Source organism: Carassius gibelio, chromosome B15, assembly GCF_023724105.1.
Source record: "Carassius gibelio isolate Cgi1373 ecotype wild population from Czech Republic chromosome B15, carGib1.2-hapl.c, whole genome shotgun sequence".
Taxonomy (NCBI): Eukaryota; Metazoa; Chordata; class Actinopteri; order Cypriniformes; family Cyprinidae; genus Carassius; species Carassius gibelio.
In genome coordinates, this window is record NC_068410.1 from 24,469,119 (window position 1) to 24,494,161 (window position 25,043).

Genomic DNA, 25,043 nt, shown 5'->3' on the forward strand with positions numbered 1-25,043 from the left:
ACAAAAGATCCTAGAACTAACTTCTTTACTAACATTTCTCTCTTTCACGTATGTGATAAAATATAGACCTTTTTACTGAAGTGTCACCTATCTTGGTATTGTGAAATTCAATGTATAGAGTAGTATTTTAATAATTAATTACATTTTAAGAGTAATTTAAGTGTACTTTGTGGCTACTGTATAAAATGAAAATAAGAATGAAGCTTATGTTGAAACCTGATTTCTGGTCAGAAGTTTGGAAACCTCTCTGTGTTATTTATTATTAATAATTTGTCCATTTTTAATAATAGTAACAAATAAAATACATGTGTTGTAATTATTTTCATATTTTTTTACAAAGGTAATGTAAAACATTTTTATCACAACTAATAAAAGTGAATGGATTTCTTATAATATATGTATATTAGTATCAATGTATATTATTGTTATTATTATTATTACTTTGAAAGTTTATGCTCACCAAAACTGTATTTATTTGATTAAAAAAGCAGTATAACTCTGTTTTTGTGTCTTTGTACAAATAACTTTCTCTTTACTTTAACAAATTGTAAAATGTAGTTCAGATCAGCTATTTCTTCACAAATAACTCTATATGCAGATTTGATGCTCACAAAATATTATCAGTGCTGATATATTTGTGGAAGCCCTGATGTGTTTTAGGATTTTTTAATGAATATAACATTAAAAATAAATAAATAAAGTTTATATGTGTGTGTGTGTACAGTAACTTTTGATCAATCTAACATTGATAATATTTTAGACTGTTAATTTTTATATTTAATTGTTTAATAATTATTAAAATGATTTTAAAAAAGTTAATTTAATAAAAAAATTTATAAGTTGTTTAAATATCTCCAGTACTTTGTTATTGTAAATATTGTAAATTTGACGCTCCACCGCTGCATGTGACGTAAATGCTAGGCGGGGCTTGTTTTCAAATCCAGACGCAGGCTCACAGCGATGAAGATGGCGGCGCTGAGGTCCGCCAAACCCGCTGGAGTGGGGCAGAGGAGCGCTCCTCTGAGTCTGGAGGAGGCCCGGTGCCCGGTGTGCTCCGAGATCCTGCTGGAGCCTGTGACGATGCCTTGTGGACACTCGGTGTGCCTGCACTGCTTCCAGCGCACGGTGAAGCTGAGCAGCCTGTGCTGTCCGCTGTGCCGGCTGCGGGTGTCCAGCTGGGCCCGGAAACAGTCCCGGGAGAAGAGCCTGATCAACACCGAGCTCTGGGAGCTGATCCGCCGCAGCCATCCGGAGAGATGCCGGCGGAGGCTGGAGCAGAGAGACGGACAGACCGCCGACGGAGGTTCGTGGGGCTCGACAGATCACACGATCATGAGTTCGGAGTCATTATTTACGCGTCGACAAATCGCGGCGTGACAGTTTGGCAGCTTCACTGTTTTCAATTCAGTCGATATTAGAAATAAAACTAAAACATTTTATTTATTTTATAAATGTAATGTTTTTGCAATGGACAACGTAACAACGTAAAGGGAAATAAAGTAAGTAGGTTTTTATTATTTTTAAACTGTAATCTGGAAGGAAAACAGCACTGTGTTGGGGGGCGTTCACACTTGACGCGTTCCTTCTGCGCTGTTTTTTATGTTTGGTCGCGTCGCGTCTCCCGCGTTGCGTTTTCAACTTCAAAAACATCCCTGCGTCCCAGTGTGCTTGCTATACACCCTTTCTGTCCTAAATAGTAGTGAAAATTGCTAATATAACATAGAATTTAGAATGGATAGTGTGCAAACTGAGACGCAGGCCATGTCTTGAGTACTCGGTTGTATTCCGCTGGCTACTAAACACAAATTAAAGGCTTATTTTGACAAAAAACAAACAAAAAAAAAACAGGTTTGTTTGTTGCGTTTTGTTGATTAATTGTTAAAATGTTCAGCGTTCTGTGTTTTCAAACGCAATAGCCCAGTGAAGCAAACACTCCAGTTTGGTCAAACCTGATCAAATAATTTAATATGAACTAAGTTCTTGAAAGGTTTTTTTGTTGTTGTTGTTGTCAGTATTAGTATATATCTGTATAGTAGCACACTGCACAGTATCCTGGTGGTTTGTGATCTTGATCAGCTGTGGTGTCTTGTCCAGGCATGTGTGTGTCCAGTGGGCGGAGCTAGTGACAGAACTGAGACTGTAGACAGAATCCAGTGTGTTTAATCTGCTCTTGTCCATCTAGTGAGCCAGCTGGCTGAGTTTGCTCAAAAAGCCTATTTATGCTTTCATTCCATAGACATTTTCCGTGCACCTGTACCAATTCAGAAATCTGGAGAAATGCGTCAAGATTTGGAGAAACAAAAGATTAAGGTAAGCTACCGAGTAAAGTCTGTACACTCTTCATTGCAGTTTCCTCACATTAACTTCTTTAAAAACTTACAAACAAGTAAACATATAGTTTTACAATGTTTGTGGTACTATGTGCTATGATTTTAACATTTCATAAAATTCCTGAACTATTTCTAACACAGTGGAAGCATCCACAAACCTCTTTTGTACCGGCTGTAAAGAATAGCCTGACATTTGGTAAAACGCAAAGCACTTCTGATTTCTAATAAGCTTATGTTATTATATGTTCTTGTTATAGCCTGAAATACAGTAATAGTCATATATAAAGCTCAGTGTTATCTCTTTAGGGTGGAAGCAATGAGGAAACCGAAGAGAGAAAGAAAAAAATCCACAGAAAAGAAGAGTGTGGGATGCTGAAGCTTTGTCAATGTCCTGTACGTTCAGAACTAATTTCTATCATCGTTTGCTTGGATCTAAGCAGGGTTTAAACACACACGTCCAATTAATTCACATACTTGGGGATATTTCTTTTGATAAAGCAAGTGTTTACCCAAAAATGACTTTTTTTGTCGTCGTTTACGCACCCTCATGTCATTCCAAACCTCCCAAGTTGAACACTAAAGAAGATATTTGAAGAACCAAACAGTTGTTGGTCCCCATTGACTTCCATTGAAGGAAGAGACATACTGTGGAAGTCAATGGGGACCAGCAACGTTTGAATACCAGCATTCTTCTAAATATCTTTTATGCTGAACATACGAAAGTTATGAAATGAGGATAACGTAAATGGTGACAGAATGTTTTATTTTGGAGGTGAACTATCCTTTAAACGGTTTAGTTTCTGCTCCGTTATGTATGATGGTCCATCTCTCACGCTAGTTTACTGTGTTTCAGTTCTGTGGGCTGTCAGACTCAGAGAATGAAAAGCCGGTGGGAAAGAGGACAAGACATGTGTCAGCATTTGTGCGAAAAACAAGATGCTCCCCTGCTTTCAATAGAGGGTATTGAACTTATATTTACTTTATAATTTGACTTGATCATTTTCTGATCTTGAATGAAATATGCTTATATTAGTGGTCCAATTATCCATATATATATATATATATATATATATATATATATATATATATATATATATATATATATATATATATATATATATATATATATATATATATATATATATTATTCAGGAGGGCCTGAAATAAACTATGAAAAAGACAGCACACACTTATGCTTAAAGCACTATATAAATAAAGTTGACTTGACACTTCTTATTTGTTTATTGTGGCATTTTAAGTAAACGGTCATCAAAACAATAACACACAGAGGAATAGAAATTATGTAAAGTGTCAAGCAAATGAAAATTATAACATGTTAGAAGTTATTTAGAGATTGACGTGTCTAGACTGCAGCCATACACTTATTAAACATATTTACAATGTTCACTCAAAATTCACAAAAACAAACAAACAAGACCGTTATTTGAAAATTAATTTCCTTTATAGTGATATAACTGCCACACAGTGGTGGACAGTAACGGAGTAGCTTTACTTCGTTACTGTACTTAAGTACATTTTTCAAGTATCTGTACTTTACTTGAGTAATTTTATTTTGAGTAACTTTTACTTTTACTTCACTACATTCCGAAGCATAAAATCGTACTTTTTACTTCACTACATTTCATAAAACATATCGTTACTCCCTATAATATATCACGTGCTCCGACACGCAGAAGCGGTGTCTGATTCATCATGAATGAACTGAGTCTTTTCAAAATAAACCTTTAAATCGGATCGCGAATCGCACCAAACGATTCGTTTAGGAATTAGAATGATCCGATTGCAGCTGTTCTGGAGTCGACCACTCACTGATTCAAATGAACCGTTTAGTGCGAGTCTCCAGAAGTAAGAACAGGGAGATCTTGTGAGCGCGCGTGCGTCTGATGTTGCTAAAAGTAAGTTATTAATGTCGAAATATTGGATTCATTATTGTAACTGAAAATCATATTTAGGTCAAAATTTTCAGTTGTTTGGGAACTAAATCCGTTGTAAAGAGTGATCTATTTAAGCCCACTAAAATGCTAGAGTGCAGACACATCAATTTTAGGTAAAAAACAAAACAAAACAAAAAACCTTTAAATAACACAGATTAAATACAATAACTCATGCACGTTCAAATTCCCCGCTGCCATAATGTTAACAGTTTTATTAAAATGTCCTATGTGACGTCTGTTTTTATATTGTTTATCAACAGTAACATTATACATATGTATATTGTTTGGATTTACTAGACGAGTAGACAGACATGAATGTTTATTCATAACCGTACTGAAAATAAGTAAATTTTGTTAGCTGATGCTAACTGTCTAGCCAACAAGCTTGTTGGTGCTAAGTTGAGGTAATTTTTATAAATAATGTCCAAATATTTTTATTCAACCACCTATATATATATACATATATATATATACATATATATATATATATATATATATATATAGAGAGAGAGAGAGAGAGAGAGAGAGAGAGATTACATCTGGGTAGAAAAGAAAGGATGTGATGTTCAGAACATGGTAACTACAGTAATTATTAAAGTGGGAAGAGATGCACCCCGTTTGGCCAGGGTAGTTTTTAAACCATAGACAAGGTTTGAGAAGGAAAAAATCATTATGAAAATATAATTATATTTTCCTTAATGTTCTTCCTAACTTCAGGCCTTATTATCATGTCATATATAAAGTTACAGTACAGACCAAAAGTTTGGAGACACTTTCTCATTCAAAGAGTTTTCTTTATTTTTATGACTAAGAAAATTGTAGATTCACACTGAAGGCATCAAAACTATGAATTAACACATGTGGAATTATATATGGAATTATATTAATAACAAAAAAGTGTGAAACAACTGAAAATATGTCATATTGTAGGTTCTTCAAAGTAGCCACCTTTTGCTTTGATTACTGCTTTGCACACTCTTGGCTTTCTCTTGATGAGCTTCAAGAGGTAGTCACCTGAAATGGTCTTCAACAGTCTTGAAGGAGTTCCCCGAGAGATGCTTAGCACTTGTTGGCCCTTTTACCTTCAGTCTGCGGTCCAGCTCACCCCTAAACCATCTCGACTGTGTTCAGGTCCGGTGACTGTGGAGGCCAGGTCATCTGGTGCAGCACCCCATCACTCTCCTTCTTGGTCAAATAGCCCTTGATGCCTTCAGTGTGACTCCACAATTTACATAGTCATGAAAATAAAGAAAACTCTTTCAATGAGGAGGTGTGTCCAAACTTTTGGTCTGTACTGTAACTTTGATGTTCTGTAAAACAAACTTTAAATTACTTTGTTCTTATTGGTGAAAAACAGATGGTCAACTCTGTTTTCTCTCAGGTACATCACAGTGTAAGCTTCACTGTGAACATTACTCTCATCAGCGTAGTCCATATCAACAACAAAAATATATCTTGACTCCATATAGTGGTTATTTTGGAAAAAATCCCAGGTATTTTGAGCAGTAGGATTATAAAAAAATATGTGCTAATATAACATTAAATTAAGTAGCCTATATAAAATTGCAAACATCTATCTTTCAGTACTTTTTTACTTAAGTACATAAAAAATTGAGTACTTTTGTACTTTCACTTGAGTAAGATTGAAAAAGGAGTACTTTTACTTTTACTGGAGTAATATTTTACTATACGTATCTGTACTTTTACTCAAGTACTTGATTTGTGTACTTCGTCCACCACTGCTGCCACAAACAGGAACTACCGCAAGTAGTATAAAAAAACAACCCTATTATCAGTAAGAAGGATATTGTGACTTACATTTTGATGCTTCTCTCAATAAATAGTTTTCTGATTGTTAAAAAGAGATTGTGCTGTGTTACAGCTGTCTTCATAGCAGTGCTGTTCAGAGGAGCAGGAGCTGTACAGATTCGGAGGATGGAAGAGGAAAAACCAGAGGAAACACACATCATGTCCTTCCTGACAAGGTATTACATCTCAGTTCATGCTTTTAATGAGTATGTTGCTTTTAGTCAGGAAGTAAACAAATGTCAGATTCCTCCCTCAGTGATCGGACCTATTATTAATCATTATATATTAAATAAGTGGCAAGAAAAGTGGGATACATAAAATACATATATTGAGTGCAAATAATAAATTAGCTAAATATTTTGTATTTATTTTAAAACTAGATTAGATCAAGTGGTATTTACCAGATTGTCACATAGATCATACACAGCAAAATCCCCAGTGTTAATTTAACACTCTTGAGTGTGGACTCATATAAACACTAAAGCAGTGTTAAAAGTAACACTGAAGCAGAGTTGAAGTTAATGAGATAATTAAGAAGTTAATTGAGTTGTGATTGACCATTATAGAAGACACCTGATGTTAACAACCAGAATCACCAAACGAGAAAATCACAATTTGTGTATCACCATTATAGTGGTCAGTGTTTGCTTTAGTTGGGATCTTGACCCTTCAGTTATTATCTTTAGATTTTATGTGGCTGTGGTGACTGAATTATATCATACAGACAGACCACAGCAAAGGCAATCATGTGTGCCATTGATTGTGATTTGAGCTATTTGTTATAGAGTGACCTGAATGCCTGAGTTTAGGTTTCTTTACTGCATACATAAATTAAGTGAAAAAGAAAAGGAAGCAACCCAGCATTTCTGACATAGTATGACATGTTTTTAATAGTTAGTGCTACGTAAAAAAAAAAAAAGTAATCTTTTGTTTGGACACACAGACATCAGGAATCAGCGCGATCATCACAACAACGGTGACCATCAAAAAAGCATGTTGTAGCCAATAAAAACTCATCCATGGCTCCCATCATGCATTGCGGCATGAATAAATTATGAGCTTAACAGTCTTTTTAACTTTTTATTCTAACTATATTTTATTTTTGCTGTTTTTATGTTCATTTTTTTGTATCTAGTTTTGTGATGTTCAGAGTTGGTCTGTTTATCTGAATATGTTGTTTGTCACCATTGTTGAGATTCATACGTTGATTATTGTTATCTGTGTGTGCCTAAAATTAGAATTCTTTAATTAAAAAAAAATCAGAATCACTTCCAAGAGATACCTACAAAATGTATAGAAAATACAGATTTTTTTCATTGTGGAATCAAAGCTGTGACAATCAATAATGGAAGTTTTACTTTGAGAAAAGACTGTAAATGAGTTCAGTGATTCATGTTAAACAACGATTATATTAAAACATAATCATCAACACGCGATGATTTTTGCTCTTGGTTTGACAAACAAACTTTAAAAGTAAAAAGTTACAAGCCAAGATCCCAACTAAAGCAAACACTGAACACTATAATGGTGACACACAAATTGTAATTTTCTCGTTTGGTGATTCTGCTTGTTAACATCAGGTGTCTTCAATAATGGTCAATCATAACTCATTTAACTTCTTAATTATCTCATTAACTTCAACTCTGCTTCAGTGTTACTTTTAACACTGCTTCAGTGTTTATATGAGTCCACACTCAGAGTGTTAAATTAACACTGGGGATTGTGCTGTGTACAATACTGTCTCATGCATTTTTGCTTAAAGGTGAAGACCCTACTCAATGTAGGTTTAGCAAGGTTCCTCTTTCTGTTGAACATATTTTATTGGACTGTCCAGCTTTTAATGTAAGGAGGTAGCTCTTTTATGAAGTGTTATTTAGTAAAATTTTGCTAGGAAAAGTTTTAGAATTTATATCACATTAATGTAAAAAAATATTGTGTGATTATGACTTGTGTTTGTTTGTTGGTTTTTATTGTATCTGTTATACTTCTATTTTTAAAATTTGTTTTTGCCATTAAAACAGTCTTTGATGCTGACATGGCATTAAATAAATATATACTATTGAGCATGTTAAAATAACCAGCAGTCTAATTTGATATTTAGGGTGATTTTGTAAAAAAACAGTCCTGTTTCAAAAAAAGCGATTTGAAAGCCAAGAAATCAGAGGAAAAGAGGGAAAACTCCAACAATTGCTTGAATTGCAGCAATTAAATTGCCACTAATTTGAAAGTGAAAGTAAAATGTGCATGGCACTTTAACAAGCCTCTTGAAAACAAAGAAAAGAGGGAAACTCAAATTAACTAACACCCCCAACCCCAAATGAACAACATATTTATAATCAAAAATTTTTTTATATATATATTTACAGTAGGAAATTTACAAAATATCTTAAAGGAACATGATCTTTTCTAAATATCCTAATGATTTTTAGCATAAAAGAAAAATATATAATTTTGACCCATACAATGTATTTTTGGGTATTGCTACAAACCAGTATTACACCCCAGCAAATTAAGAGTGGTTTTGTGGTCCAGGGTCACATATGACACAAGAGGTTCAATGTTCTAAGCATGAATGACAAAAACGAATCATTCAGGAGTTTGAAAAACCTCCAGGGTCAGATTTGAACAAACCTGACCCAGAGCAGTGTGTTTTAACCCTGTTCCTGGAGTATCTCCTTTGTATGAAACACCTATTTCAGATCCTGGATCTCTACTAATGAGCTGATGATCTGAATCGGGTGTAGTGGCCGCAACAGTGAATCAGTGAGACTCATGTATCAGCCAAAACTTATCATAGTACAGGAACAAAAACACTACCCTAAAGAATCCTGAGGCTATCGACCCAGGTCTGTTCCATCCCATCGTTCAAATCACACGTATGGAACGGTACACAGTGATGATTCTTCAGGCCAGCCTTAATTTGTTTATAATACACACACACACTAACACTGACTAACACATTTCATGTTGAAAAGTGACACTTGGTCATTCAACCAAATTTTAACATCTGCACCACAACAAAATGAGAATTTCAGGAAGGTCGAGATGTGCTTTCAGAAGTGAGATCTGTGATATTCACGCTTTATTTTACAACCCACTTCATTTGTTCCACTTCTATGGATCTTCTGCATTCCTATTCCTCATATGCACAGCCAGAGCTTTAGCGTATAATCACCCCTAAACATTACCCACTAGACCACAACACACATATCCTGGTTAAACACCACAGAACCAGCTGATCAAAATCTTCAGGATAAATGGAAACTTCCAGGCAAGTGTGTTGGGGCAGGTTGGTGTAAAACTCGGCAGGATGTTGACCATTTAGGAGCATGACTGTTATACTCCTATAGTAGGAAATGGACAATGTTGTGGCAGGATTGGCAATAGGCTAATATGTCAATTTTATAGTCAGTGATGCCACTCAACCTCTCTTTCCCCGCTCTAGGCTATCATCACTCATAGTTACAACGCTGGAATCCTTCTCTCCTCAGAAAACAGTCGTTCTTTTTCAGCCCCGGTGCTGAGCCTAGATAAGAGACACCACTGGCGGGGCATCCATACCTCATCCTCGTCGCTCGTACTTCAAACGAAACCAGAGAGGTCCATTAGCCCCGAGAGCAACGACAGCATATCAGAAGAACTCAACCATTTCAAGCCTATTGTCTGCTCGCCGTGCACTCCACCCAAAAGGCTTTCCGATGGGCGACTGTTGGAGCCTACGATCGTGAAGTCAACCCCAAGGAACTTGACACGCTCTCTGCACAAGTCCACAAGCTACGAGGCCAGCCCGACCATCTTGCAGAAGTGGAAGCAGATTGAAGTTGATCGTCAGTGCTTCAAGGTGACCTCAAAAGGTACGGTCACGAGTCCGATCGCAGAGGACGTAAGCCTTAAACTGAGTCCGGTTGAAGAATGGGACGGCCGACTCTGCAGCTGTGCTGTAGCCAAGGACAGCTCGCAAGATCATCAGTGCATTTGTGATTCAAGTGCTAAGGATCGGAAGGATAAACCTGTAGTCTGTAATAAACGACGGCTTGTATTTGATCAATGTAGCAAAGAGGAAGCTCGTGCTCGCGTCAGGTCGACAACTCAAACCATTACAGATACTTTATCCGCAAAAAGGCCTAGCAGATGTGAAGAACTCTGTAAACCCACAGAAATTTGTGAAGCGATGCTTGATAAACACGCTGGACACTGTAATCACGGTACTAAAGGCCCGGAGAATTTCGTAAATGAGCCTACCACCAGGAGCTGTGTACTTAACAGACCTACCTCAAGAAGGGGCAAGAAGAGAAGCCACAAAACCAAACATTTGGAAGACACCCTACAGACAAAAGTGTCCCGGACGGATGTCTGTGACAGGCTTGATGAAATGATTGTCCAGCGAATGAATCGGGAAAAGGAGGATCGAGAACTGGCACTAAAGCTACAGAGACAGTTTGACAGAGAGCGTCAAAAAGTGGACAGGCACAAAACGAGTCGTAACAAATACGAACTCCGGTCCTGGGCTACACATGATGGGATGGTAGGACATAATACACGCAGATCAGGAAGAATCTCCAAAAGAAATGAGCACTTTAACTACAGCTGTTGAAGTGACCTCCGGTTATGGAGTTATTATTGTTACGGTTATTGTTATGATTTTATTTTCTTTGTTGAGACACTACAGAGGCTTTCTAACATCTAGATTAGTATTGCAAGAATAAGGTATGTACTTTTTTGACTTTTCATCCAAAGCAACTTTCATTAATCGAGCCAATCCTGTTCCTGGAGATCTTAAAAAGTTCATCTTAAACCAGGATCAAACACAACTGAACCAACTAATAAAGATCTTCAGGAGCGCTTGATAATTACAAACCGTTGTGTTGGATCTCTGCAGGAATAGGATTTATAAGTCTTTTTACTTCTTCAATCCAGTGAGGATGACAGTACTCCTTACAATCCCTTTGTGCGCATCACAATTGTTCCTCAAGAAGTTTGCTTGCATGTTTTATGGCCATCATAGGACATTTGTTAAACCTGAAGCTGTTTTGTACAAAACTGTAGCATAACTCCTTTGATTTATAACATAGTGTCTTTGAAAGATCTCTCTTGACACATCCATCTATCAGACAACTCTTTTGTTAACAATTTACATGGAAACGAGTAAAAATTGTAGCCTTAGGCCAGAAAACTACTCAACACAAGTATGTAGATGCAAATGCTTGCTCAACAATTTGCAGTACTCGCAGTCTTGTTGTACGTAACCTGTTTACTTTGTTCTTATTTTAACTGCAATGGAAACAAACCTCAGTAACTCAAGGCAGTGATAGAATTACCTTCAAATGTTTCTGCCATTAACCAAAATGTATTTTTTTGTAGCTTTCCCAGTGTGAGAGGGTTATGAGATAGCAGCGACTTGGGTTTAAAAGAGTACGCATTTATAGTACAGTATATTTATCTATCGTGACTTATGAAGAAAAATGGAGCAGCTGCTGGACAAAGATGAAACTTTCTAGAGTGCATGCGATCCGATGGAGTGTACTTTGAAAGGCGTACTCGAAGTACAAAAACGAAGTATACTTTGGACTTAAGGCAGATTGTTTATCTAGCTATTTATATGGCATCTGAAAATTGTGAGTGACTATTGTACTTGGCTCCATTAGCAATTGAGTTACATCAAGGCAATCATTTGATTGGTTTACGAGGCATACCATGATCCAGGGTGACCATTATACTTTTTTTTTTGGCCTTATAGATTGGAATTGCCCGGTACAGTAGGATCTTTGGTTAAAGAGTGTGCGTTGATGTAGGTTATTTACAAAATAAACCACGGAAAGCATCAAAGAAGGTGCAAGTAGTTCACCATATAAAATCCATTGAAGATAATAGATAGCTGTTTATTCCTGAGCCTGCTAGCGCCCCTTGTGGAAGTGCTCAGAATGCAACACATACTTGTGCAGACAGTACAAATTTTGTTACACACTTCGTGTAAAATCAAACTTAAGTAGCAAAAGTTTGCATTTGCATATTTGTGTAGAGTTTGTTTTAAGCCTAACTGCTAATGTTTTACACTATTAAATAAAATATCTATAAAATGTTTTTTAAAATGCTAAAAGGCATTGCCGTGTTGACACGTTAATATTTCTAAAGAAATCTGATTGTTTTATTTGTTTTATTTTTAAAACCCACTTTTTTCGTTTTCTAAATTAAGTGTTTTGACACTCTCCAAAGACACAGTCTTTCCGTATTTTTGTTTTTTGTAGTTTATTCACATTTCACTTTTAGCTTAATGTTCACTCTACTCTTAAGGGCTACTTTCATTTCAGAACTTCATCTATTAAGCTTGGATTACGAGAGAGATCTATTTTGTGACTTGTGTTGTAAATGTTTCTTTTTCTGAAAAATGACACATTCAGTTGGACCGCATGTAAATGCACATACAATTAATCCTGTCTACCTTTGATCTTGATTTTTTTAAAATTATTATTATTCCAAACAGATTCATTTTCCTTACTATATACTTCTTTTTAATGTGCCAACATTTCTGATTTCTGCAAATCAGGCATTTTGTCCTTTTTTTTTAATGTAGGTAATTTGTTATATACAATTCTGTAGGCTACCAGATGTACTCAGAGAAGATGAAATAGATTTTTATACATTACTGTACTATTTTGGAAATATGACTTGCCTATATTGATAATGATGCAAAGATGTTAATAGGAACTGTTTCTGATGGGCTTTCAAAGCACTTGGATTGTCTTCCGTTGTTGAAAGTTATTGCTGGATTTGAACGAGAATGTTGTATATGTTTGGATTCTGTGGAGATGGAAAGCACACATTATATTTATTTGAACAGTACTTTGTAATAGTGTCATCTTTTTAAATATTGCATTTAAAAATCATGTTTCAGTCAACAAAACACTATGATCATAATAACTGACTTGACATGAGTGAAATAATGTAGCATTCATTCAGTATTTACAGAAACATTTTTGCCTTTGGAGGGTTTTATATATATATATAAATATATACATTTTTTTTCTTTCTTTCTTTAAGGATACATGCCTTGCTCTCTTATGACAGAAATTTTGTCTTTTCTAAAGTTTTTTTTTTCCAATTGTTATGTTTGCCAGTCATTCTTTTTATATTTTGTCATGTTTACCTTGAAGGAATTCATTGAATAAAATCAAGATTAAAAAAATAATAATAATAATTTAATAAAGGAGGATAAAAGTAGAATGTGAACTAGAGGTCTTGGCCTTTATTTCATAGCTTAGCAAATATACCTCCACTTATAGCTTTGCAAACCAAAGGTGCTAAATGTAGGCTACCTGAATTAAATAACTATATTATTATTATTAGGTATATTTTCTTAGTGGACTATTTATTTCATCACTGTCTTGTAGCAATGGGCTTTTCCCAACTTTAAAATTTAACGCTGTTGATGTACAGTTCATCATTTCAAGTGACTGCCATCTCAGATTACTTACACTTTACAAAAGGAGGCTTATTTACACGGACTAATAGAATAACTATGAGGTATTTGTTATTATTAACCAATGATATTTCAAATGTACAGTACAACATAATATCAGGAAATATAACACGAATCATAGATAACAGCCAGGGAAAAGAAAAGCCATGTATAACCTAAATAAAATTATATATGTATATACAAACAAAATCAAATAAGCAAATGAATAAACATATAAATAAATCCAAAGTAATAATTTTTCAGGGGAATCCCAGAAAAAGCACAATAGTTTAGTGTCTTTCTCGCCTTTCTGATACTGATAGCATTTCAAAATACTGTTGCAACTCTCTAATAAACCCCTTAAAATGTGGTTTATTATTGGAGAATTTTTGTTTTTCTTGAATGTTTGGAAGGGATCACAAAGAGATGGCGATACACACATCTATCAGCTTTAAACAGTGTAAGGACTCCTAAAGGAACAGCATCAGAGACGACTGGACAGGTAAACTTCTCTAAAAATCTCATGATATGACAGCAGAAAAATATCACGTACTAAAATAATTGTATTATTATACCAGTTCTAAAAAAATAAAAATAAATACAGAGATATTTCTTCAAAAGATTGTAACCGGATAAACGTCATCGCGTCTAGCCAATCAAAGAGCTCGTCCTCTTGACCGCATCCAGGGCGCTCTGTTTCAGGTCGATTTCTATTGGACGGTTTTTGTGTGATTTTAACCAATCACAGTCACCCAGGTCACAGCAAATGAACAGGAAGAAAAGATGGCGGCGAAGAACGGAAAGAATGGTCTACTGGAAAAAGTAAGAAATCTTTATTGAATGCTACATTTTAGAAATAGCTATATATTTGCGTAGCCACCATTAAAGCCCAGCAGAAATGTATTATTTTTTATATACATTTAACGTTAATCATCTGCATTCGTAACTCGGATTGATGATGCGACCGTCGCTCTGGGCCAAAACGTTAACTTGTACAAATGGATGCACTTTATTCAATGTGCTTTTGTAACATTACATGATTAAATGAGCTTATTAAAATCATTTGATGTCGTTTACATGTGTAGATACAGAATATTACACAACATTGCACAAGTTTTGAGTCGTGTGATGTCATCATTAGTATCATCTTCAGCAAGCATATGGAGTTAGAAACTAGGAAGCTGATGTGGCGTTGTTTTCAGTTGAGACATCTAACGTTTCATATTTCTTTGTGCACTGTGACTACTGTATATTTACATGTGATTAGAAACTCGCGCTCTGTCAGAAGCAGGTTTATCATATTTTAAATAAAACATTTAATGTATTTAAATGCACAAGTGGTTTTTTTAATAACTTTTAGGATAAAATGCATAAGTAAAAAATTCAGGAACCCATCTGACGGTTACCAACCATATAAAGGAAATCTATCTCATGCACTTTTATGCAAGCTTTATACATTCAAAATACCTTTGCGTTTTAAAAATAATTATTTAAAGGTGTTTTTCCCCGTTTGTTTTCTGTTACGTGTTGCAAATGCTTTATAATGTGTTTCTAATGTAAATGTGATTTCCAACATCAAGTCAATAATACTGGTTTTAGATCAACAGAAACCCAAAACAGTACCTTTTTTAAAGTCTGACGCTCCACTATTTGGAAAAGTAATGTTTTGAAGTCCAGCCAGTGAAGACACTGCCATAGAAAGATGTGTTTTCTTGGCATTTTTATATCGCAACCTTTGCTTCATACGGACACCTCTGATAACTATCATTTATTTTATGTCTGTGAATTTAGCAGCAGCTCAAACATTTCAATGTTTCCTGCAAATATGAAAATTGGAAAAGTCATTTATTTTGTCAGTGAAGTCTAAAATGGTGTGTATCTGTAGTGTATCTCAGTTAATTCCTTGATTTCAGTGGAGGATTGATGAAAAGCCAGTCAAGATTGACAAATGGGACGGTGCAGCGGTGAAGAACTCTCTAGATGATGCAGCTAAGAAGGTGGGAGCTTTTCTAGTAATAAAATCGTGGTAGAATTTAGATCGTAATGCATTTATTTGATCAAAAATATTGTGAAATACTTTTAAATATTTTTTGTGACATTACTCCAATATTCAGTGTCACAAGATCCATAAGAGCGATATTATTACATTATATTATATGCATCCCTTATTCTGATCTCACCTGTATGTGGGTGGATATATTTATGATGTGGTTTATTTGCATATTTAAATGGATCACTTTTTCTGTTTCAACCATAGGTTCTGATTGAAAAATACGGCTACGTTGAAAACTTCAACTTAGTCGATGGACGTCTGTTCATTTGCACGGTCTCCTGCCTTTTCGCCATCGTAGCTTTAATTTGGGATTACCTGCACCCGTTCCCAGAGTCCAAGCCTGTACTGGCCTGCTGCGTCGTTTCATATCCTTCACCGAGCAAACTCCCAACAGAGTGGAGATGAGCGTTAGCTTTGGAGGCTTGACAGTGTGAATGAATATAGACTTAGCACTGCTTCAGTTCTTATCCTTAACAGATCCACACGTACTTCATCATGATGGGGATTTTGACCCTCTACACGTCTTACAAAGAGAAGAACATCTTCCTCGTGGCCCTGCAGAAGGACCCAGCTGGCATGGACCCCGATCACATCTGGCAGCTCTCCTCTAGCCTGAAAAGGTGATTTTCTCCTTTAATTTATTAATGGGCAAGTTCACCCAAAAATGAAAGTTGTTACTCACCCTAATGTCGTTCCACACCCGTAAGATCTTTGGAACACAAATTAATACATTTCTGATGAATCCGAGAGCTCTCTGACCCTCCATAAACAGCAGTGTTCCCAGACTCAGAAACGTAGCATAATTTTACAAATCTACGAGAATCCATTTTTTTTTTTTTTTGTGCAAAATAACTTCAATAATTCTTCTTCTCCACAGTTTTTTTCCGTTAGGGCTGTCACTAAAGGTTATCAAATGCCTGCAGAGGGCACCAATGGCCTGAGAGCTGTTCTTACACTTTACTGCGCAATCTAATCCTTGTTTAATATTGGCCAAAGAACTTAATTTAAATGAGCACTTAATCCTTAATATTTGGCCAATTTCTTTATGACAGGAAAGCTACAGCCACTGTAATCACTTGAATATGTGTCGACAACAAAACGTTTAAACTCACAGTGAAGGTTGAAACGGATTGTGCCACCGGCATGGGCAAAATTAAATCAACTTTTTTTAATTTTTTTTTTAAGTGCCCCTATTATGCCTTTTTCAACTATTACCTTTCATGCAGTGTGTCATGTAGCTGTATGTGAACATTATCTATCATGCACTGTCAGCTTCACAACTTTGCAGATAGTTTAAGTAATTGTCTGTCAAAAAACAAAGAGTCTGCTCTCAATTGTCGAAAAGAGTCGTCAGGAATTTGAACCTTATTCTGTTATGACTCTGTCACAAAGTAACTCATTATGTCCGTTAGTGATTGACTGATATATCGCCAAGGCCGATACATTTTTTTTGCTTAGACAGTTTGTTCGAGGCGACACTAATTTTGACGACGCTGAGAGCAGCAGCGCCTGAGCATGCAGTTCACACATTCTCCCATTTGTTTGCTGTCATCCTTAACAGTTCTGTCTAAAACAGATAGAAGTCTGTCTAATAATCAGATACAACGGTTAGACAAAGGAATTCATGTAGAAACGAAAAGCATTATAACGATTGCTTTCATATTATTAGTAAAAGAAAGGCAAATATCATATACTTTCTCGTTTGCTGTCAGAATTAAGCAAATATGCATTTATATAATTTAACCAAATCTTTGAATGACTAATGAACATTTAATTTCACAAACCTTGCAAACTTCGAATCCAGCTGTGAGATCTTGTGAATAGTGTGTGTGTGTGTGTGTGTGTTTCCAGCATGATCCCAGCATGATCGTGTGTTCTCTGTGTGATGGTCGGTGTGTGTGAATTGAATGAATGATGAAAACTTCAAACTCGTGATTTCAAATTTTTCTGAGCTTTGTGCGTTTACACACTGTTTCATTCATGTCATTTACACCGTGTGCTGTATGTAAAACGAGTGTTACCCTGGCTTTATTAGAAAAATATGATTCCCAGTGCACACAAACTTCCCAGAATACTATGTGCTGTTGGTGACCATGTTACTGACACTTACATACTGAAGTGTACATTTTCTAAATCTAAATTGGTTGCAGCTAACAGACTTGTTTCCATTAGGTTTGATGACCAGTATACGTTTAAAATTAGTTTCACTGATGGGAAAACCAAGCAGTCGAGGGAGATGGAGATCACGAAGTCGGTCGGGGCGTTCTTCGATGAGAACGGGACGCTGGTGATGGACCAGTATGAGAAATGTGTCTCAAAGCTTCATGACACGCTGGCCACAGACAAGAAGACGAAGTAAGCTTTAGTAGAAACTTCAGCGACCCAGCACACGCAGTAACGGTGGCTTTAGTGGGACAAACCCCATGTTATTCTGGCTAGTGAGTGTTATCAGAGTTCAGCTCACAGCTGGAACAGTACATCAGATCAACACAGTGTTTTTTATTGCTTCTGTTAAAGAAATGGTCCAGTTGTTTTTGTTTTGTGAACTTTTATTTTTTCTGCAACTTCAGTTTGGTGTTTCAATTTAATGCTCTTATTAAAAATCCAGACATTTCTACAACAAGCATAGATAGAAAAACAATGTTCTACATTATCATTAGATTTTTGTTCAATTTAAAGGATCACTTTAAATAAATGGTTTATTTGTTTTTTCCTCGTAATTAAGAGCAGATCCAATAAAGTTTTTGGGTGTTGGGAAGAAATTTATATTTTCATAAAGCAGATAGGATAGGAGTGTTTTTTGGAGGTGTCCTTCATTAGTTCTCACATATTTCATGATGTAATGTGTATATGTATATTTTGTCCCAAGCCTTATTACATCTTTGTATCTTTTCAATCTGCAATTTTTTTTTCCTGTTCTGAATTTTACTTGTTTAGGCTATGAGTGACAATGACAAGCAAAAAAAGGGACTTTGTCCATCTGTTGTGTTGTCCTCTTGCCGCTTTGATACTTTTCTGTTCGGCCATTTAAGCTTAAACCAGGGATAATCGTTTTATGTTCCTTTTATTTTTTGAGCATTGGATCAGTTTTGACCTGTTTTCACACTCAGGAGTGAATGGACCTTAATTTCTTTCTGTGTTCTGCCAACAAAAAATTTCAAGTAGATTATCTGTAATTTATTTTGAAAGAACAGTACATCTGGATGCAGCTTGTTTTTCTGTATTGTGAAATATAAGGCTTGCTATTCCTAGCATTTTTGTCTAATGATATTCAGCTTTAGCTACCGATATTGTATGTGCCTGTTATCAAATTAGAAAAAAGAATAAAGTGATAAGGCATTTTTAAATTTCTGTCTGTTCTGATCTTTGTTCATTTCTATTTTATTTTAGTAATTTTTTCCAGATCTTATTTATTTATTTTCACCATTCATTTTCCAGTCAAAAATTTATATTTGGATCGAATATTTAAATGACATGTTTATTGCTATATCAGTCATAATTCTAAAAATAAATAGGAAAGCATCATGTAAAAAAAAATTTTTTGTTAAAAATTACAGTAAAGTTACACTGCAAAGTTGTCACAGGAGCACTTTTGAAGTGGCATTTTGGGTGTGTTTCACTCGGAGGTCAAATGAATGCATGCAAAATATTGTCTCGTTCTAGTGAACCAAGTATCTGTATTTGTTCTCATCTCGTGAGTTAAGTGTATTGTCACACCCCTAGTGTTGATAAATGGTGATATAGCTCATAATTTTCATAAAAGTGTATGATAAAGCTTTCATTCTTTAGGTCAACCATATATTTGTGAAAAAACATCAGTTTGAATAAGGAAAGTGATAACTTTGTCATAGTATCCTTTCAATTGTTAAAGTTGGCGCAGTCAGCCCAGATATTATTGTGACGGCAGAGCCTGTGTATATGAACATTTTATATCATGCACTCACTGTCAGCTTCACAACTTTTCAGATAGTTTAAGTTATTGTCTGTCAAAAAAAAAAGGAGTGCTCTCAATTGTCGAAAAGAGTGGTCAGGAATTTGAATCTTATTTTCATTCACATTAACACTCCAGCTTTGAACTAGGTGGAAAAAGTCCCAGGCATTTACATAATACACTTTAGGCCAGATTAGAATTTGACACATTAGAATTTTTTCAGCTGGTCATAATTTTAAATGGCTTAACATAACACAAGGGCCATGGAAGCCCATTTCCTAAAAAAAAAAAAAAGTTAATTGCACCTTAAGTGCTATTTAGCGTTTACATCTTGCAGTTCTGACAGATGTGTCATATAAGCTCGTAATTTTGAGTTACAAAGTCAGAAATGCAAGATATTAACTAGAAGGTCTGATTATGTTCCTCAGAATTTAGAGATTGTACTGCTATTCAGACTTCATGCAGTTAAAAAAAAATCATATTTGTAAGCTATTTTTCATCAGAATTGGACTTCCAATTCTAACTCGCAATTGCAAGCCTATGTCTCAAAATTCAGAGTAAAGAAGTCAGTGTTACGGAATATCTTCACACAATTGTCATAGAATTATGACATATTTAATTGCAATATATAAATTCGCAATTCTAAGTTCATATCTCACACTTCTAGCGACTTGCAATTCTGAGAAAAAAAGTTGCACATTTATTTTCTTACACAACTGACATTCTGAATATAAGACGGTATATGTTTCTTTAACAGTTAATTTTATTTAAGAGAAATACCCCAAAAAACAACAAGAACGACACAAAGCATTCAGCAATCCAGCTGCTTCATGACTGAACTGTTAAAAGACGTTAAACTTTCATTTGCTCTCTATGTGTTGGATGGGATTGTATGCTAGCTGATGCTAGAGAGGCATATGTAGGTCAGTGAACTCTTGTTGCTTTATGCAGGTCATACCCTGAAAACCAAAGCTGAGCTACTTTCTCCATTAATCCAATTAGAGCCAATACCAAACACTCTACTGCATGTATACAGTGAGCAGTCCAATAATAGACTGAAGGACAACCTATTTTGAGTACATATTGGTAGATCCTTTCGACAATCAGAATGTACAGGTCCTTCTAAAAAAATAGCATATTGTGATAAAGTTATTTATTTTCCATAATGTAATGATAAAAATTAAACTTTCATATATTTTAGATTCATTGCACACCAACTGAAATATTTCAGGTCTTTTATTGTTTTAATACTGATGATTCTGGCATACAGCTCATGTCAGCAGCAGCAGAGTTATCATGATCAGTCCCAGTGCCCTCATGTTGTAGCTCAAAGCATCTCTGTCCAGACGGCTGACGCCTCTCACATTTATATTGTGCAGTAGGCCCGGTCAATATAACATAGTTTTCATTCAACTGATGATTATGTGTCTATTTTCTGTCTAATCAAAGCGTATTTTGAAAAAATTGTAACTGATGTGGATGGATTGGTTTTGTAACAGATTTGTAACATAATTCAATTCTTTCTACTTGATATATTGCATTGTTTTGTACAAATTATGGGGCATTTTATGCTAAGACCTCAGAAGACCACTAGAATCTCAGCTGATAAGAAGTAGACTGCACCATTATGTTTAGAATGATCTCATTTCACACTCATAAGTGTGTGTTCTTGCAGTGGAAACTCATTGATAAACAGGTAGTTGTGCAACAGACTCAGGAATGCTGTCAGCAAAAATGCACTATTCAGGACCCACTGCAGTGGCAACAGCTGCTCACATGCAATACCTTGTGACCAGGACACACACACACACACACACACACAACCCATCCACAGTCAGAAAAAGTTGGGTAAAGAACCTAACTGAACATTCTTCCATGTTATCTATGTATGCATGCATGTCTGTCTATATTTGTTTGTTAATTTATAATGCTAATTATTATTAGTCGTTGTAGTAATAGTAATAGCAATAGCAGAAGTAGTAGTAGTAGTAATTGTATATATATATATATATATATATATATATATATATATATATATATATATATATATATATATCTATATCTATTCTTGCAATAAAATTGGCATACATTTAAATTAGTACTATTATGGTTGTTCACTTCTTTGCCAATAAAACGTAATTTTTAGTAATCAGCCACCAGAGGGAGGGAGTGCATTAAACCAGTTCTCTGCATTCTGCATTGATAGAATAAAAGGTTGAGCTATATTTCTGTTTAAAGGCTCTGGGGAACGAACTGATATACTCAGTTATTTACAATAACTTATATTAGCACTACATTATAGCACTAAATAATGTAGAATTAATTTGAGTAAACATTTTGATTGAATGCATGCATGTACATAGAGTAAGTTACTAGCTATATGTGTACAATAGATTTTAATTCTATATAATAGTATAAATATAGTTACACGTGACTTTTTTTTTTTTTGTCACTTGCTCTGTGGGTGGAATTTCGCGTCACGTTTTATCAAAACAGTTCAGCGTTTTACAACGCGCCTGGTAGATATCATATCGATCTCCGGTGTGTTCCGTCTGGTTTCATTGCAAAAACGCGCCGTGTGTGCATCGCACGCGTCCTCCGCTGCTGTGACGTCACCCTCCAGGTAGCTCGCGTGTAAACAATAACAGAGGCGAGAACGAATGCTGCATCTCACTGCACTGAGTCTGTCGCAGCACACTCTACAGGAATGGCATGTCTTATGGCAGCCTTTTCAGTCAACAACACTACAGTGACCAACTCCATCATAATGGTAAGATTATGTTTTAACTTGTTTTTAAACGTGTTTTAATATTCAGATTTAATGTTTGTTAAACATATTCTCGATAAGCTGCATATAAATGTTCAATGTTTAAAACATGCTTCAGTGATGTATTTCAAATGAGCTAGAGTAACCCTCACTCACTGACGACTTTATATCAATATACTTTCATGTTGTTATAGACTGCACAATCCTTAGTTCGCAAAATAAATATTTCCCTTCACAATGAGATGCCAGGACTAAATTTGCTAAAATGTAATAAATTATTAAAAATTCATATGTGAAATTGATGAGGTGGATTTTAATATCCTTTTATATTACATCATATAGTTTTAATATGAAAAACACATTAGTGCATTAAACAGACATTTGGGCAGTAATGTTTTCCCAGAGCTTAGAATAAGCTTTGTCTGATAGTAACCTCATCTGCCTGAGGCGGATTAGGTTGTCTCTCTTTAAATTTAGCATGCGTTTCACTAATGAACTATTAATATAGACTACCATATAGTCCTCAATTTGCAACCCTTATGTGCATTTTATTAAACAATCAAGTGCATCTGCAGGTTAAATTGCTGCATGGAGTTCTGTTCCAAAAATACTGTCTTTACCATCATGTTACAGTGATGTTATTAGAGAGCAATAACACGATAATGTTCTTCAAAATATACCATGGAAATATTGTTGAACACCATAGATATGGTATGGCCAAGAATTACGGTGGTTAAACCACTGTGCTTACGGTGATGTAATGAGATGAATAATTTATAGTTTATAGATATAAAATAGTATGTTATATACACTGGTGTTTTAAAGTTTGGGATCAGTGAGATTGTTTACTTTTTATTTTTATTTATTTGTTTATAAAAATAATGCTCATCATGCCCATCAAGTCTGTGTTTATTTAATAAAAAAACACAAATGTTAAGTAACATTTTAACTATTTTAAGTAATGGTTTTCCATTTTAATATATTTTAATATAAATATAATTTATTCCTGTTGTTTTGTGATAGTAAATAGTTTCAGTAAAGATATTTTTCTAAATGCTGTTATTTGTTTTATTATTTTAAGGATTTTTAAAAAAAGTACTACAGGATCAATCAATCAGTCAATAAATAACTTAGTAAAAAAATAAACTGTTTCCAACACTGATAATAAATCAGAATGATTTCTGAAGATCATGTGACACTGAAGACTGGAGTAATGATGCTGGAATTTCAGCTCTGGTCACATGAATAAATTATATTTTATTAAAATAGAAATATTATTTTGAATGGTTATATTATTTCATTTCATTTATTATACATGAAAGATTTATTTTTATTTAAATGGGCCTGACTCGGTTTAAAAACGGGTTTCCAGCAGGTTCCTGTTCTGCAGAACATGAAACATAAAACACAATTTACAACACAAGCTCAAAAACACTTATACAAAACATTAGCACAGGCTAAACAAATACAAACAATTAAAAACAATACAAACAGAAACAGGACAATAAATAAATAAGTGAGTACACATGCCTTTTTGAAACATGTGATGGATGGTATTTTTCTTATGTGATGTGGATTTTCATTAAAAATTTTGGTATATGAATACATTTTTTAATTTAACAATATTATTGTTATTACTTTATTTTTGATTAAATAAATGCAGCCTTTATGGGCTTAAGGAAAAAAATTGTGTTGATCCCAAACCTTTTATATTTTTTAATATATGTAATAGCATGCTATTTTATGATATCTAAAATTATTTCTGTCAGTATTCAGTAGTCATCTTTTTTTGGTGTCATTTGAATCTTCTTCTTTCCTATACACCTTTTCAGTGTGACTTTTGATAAAAATCTTTGATGTCTTCTGAGCATCTCATTTGTCAGCAGAGAGTTTGTTGTCCTCAGTACAAACTTCTCTGGGCTGCAGTGTGTTACATTAGGCGATTGGCACATCCTCAAGAAATGCAGAGGTCAGACAGGTTTGGCCACAATATCAAAACGATACTATGTCTACTTTTGAAGCAATTGATAGCAAAATTTCGGAAGAAATAGTGCATCACCTAAAATCGTCAACCTGGTATCTTGACACACTTCCTACATCTTTTTTCAAAAGTGTGCTAAATTGGTTAGAAGCAGATCTTTTAGAAGTGGTGAACACCTCACTTCTTTCTGGGACATTTCCAAACTCCCTGAAAACTGCAGTTGTTAAGCCCCTCTTGATAACACCATTTTGAGCAATTTAAGACCAATATCTATTCTTCCTTTTATAGGCAAAAGTGTAGAAAAGATAGTTTTTAGTCAGCTGAACAAATACTTAAACTCAAATAGATACCTGGACAATTTTCAATCTGGTTTCCAACCGTATCACAACACAGAGACAGCAATCATTAAGATAAATGATATTCGCTTAAATTCTGACTGGCAAAATATTAGTGCTGGTATTGCTAGATCTCAGTGCTGTGTTTGACACTGTCAGTCATAACATACTACTAGAGAGACTGGAAAACTGGGTCGGGCTTTCTGGGATGGTACTCAAATGGTTCAGATCATACTTAGAAGGGAGAGGCTATTATGTGAGTATAGGAGAGCATAAGTCTTAAGTGGACGTCCATGACATGTGGAGTCCCACAAGGCTCAATTCTTGCACCACTCTTGTTTAGCCTGTATATGCTTCCACTAAGTCAAATAATGAGAAAGAACCAAATTGCCTATCACAGCTCTGCTGATGATACCCAGATTTACC

At 35.0% G+C, this 25,043-nt stretch overlaps 3 protein-coding genes across 3 annotated transcripts in view; all 3 read left to right on the plus strand.

Moving 5' to 3' along the window:
* Positions 1–926: 926 nt before the first annotated feature.
* LOC127972538 (E3 ubiquitin-protein ligase RNF169) lies at positions 927–12,934 on the plus strand. The gene is made up of 6 exons (XM_052576129.1): positions 927–1,303; positions 2,237–2,310; positions 2,637–2,723; positions 3,184–3,290; positions 6,168–6,270; positions 9,540–12,934. The coding sequence occupies exons 1-6, from the start codon at positions 961–963 to the stop codon at positions 10,686–10,688; spliced, it is 1,863 nt and encodes a 620-aa protein (XP_052432089.1). The 5' UTR covers positions 927–960; the 3' UTR covers positions 10,689–12,934.
* Positions 12,935–14,252: 1,318 nt separating this feature from the next.
* On the plus strand, positions 14,253–18,950 carry LOC127972579 (signal peptidase complex subunit 2). The gene is made up of 5 exons (XM_052576202.1): positions 14,253–14,372; positions 15,464–15,547; positions 15,808–15,967; positions 16,088–16,223; positions 17,776–18,950. The coding sequence occupies exons 1-5, from the start codon at positions 14,334–14,336 to the stop codon at positions 17,960–17,962; spliced, it is 606 nt and encodes a 201-aa protein (XP_052432162.1). The 5' UTR covers positions 14,253–14,333; the 3' UTR covers positions 17,963–18,950.
* A 3,125-nt stretch (positions 18,951–22,075) lies between these two features.
* The window catches only part of LOC127972537 (ATP-binding cassette sub-family G member 1-like), a 30,944-nt gene continuing 27,976 nt past the window's right edge, over positions 22,076–25,043 (plus strand). The window contains exon 1 of the mRNA XM_052576128.1: positions 22,076–22,304. Within this exon, the coding sequence (XP_052432088.1) occupies positions 22,242–22,304 (63 nt within the window). The 5' untranslated portion in view covers positions 22,076–22,241. The remainder of the gene's footprint in view (positions 22,305–25,043) is intronic.

Bases quoted from the DNA above. Each gene is read 5' to 3' on its own strand.
- LOC127972579 (XM_052576202.1), top strand. From the start codon at position 14,334: ATGGCGGCGAAGAACGGAAAGAATGGTCTACTGGAAAAA. The intron at 14,373-15,463 runs GTAAGAAATCTT...CCTTGATTTCAG, and splicing joins AGAATGGTCTACTGGAAAAA to TGGAGGATTGATGAAAAGCC. The intron at 15,968-16,087 runs CATATCCTTCAC...AACAGATCCACA, and splicing joins ACTGGCCTGCTGCGTCGTTT to CGTACTTCATCATGATGGGG.
- LOC127972538 (XM_052576129.1), top strand. From the start codon at position 961: ATGAAGATGGCGGCGCTGAGGTCCGCCAAACCCGCTGGAGTGGGGCAG. The intron at 2,724-3,183 runs GTACGTTCAGAA...ACTGTGTTTCAG, and splicing joins TGAAGCTTTGTCAATGTCCT to TTCTGTGGGCTGTCAGACTC. The intron at 6,271-9,539 runs GTATTACATCTC...TCCCCGCTCTAG, and splicing joins ATCATGTCCTTCCTGACAAG to GCTATCATCACTCATAGTTA.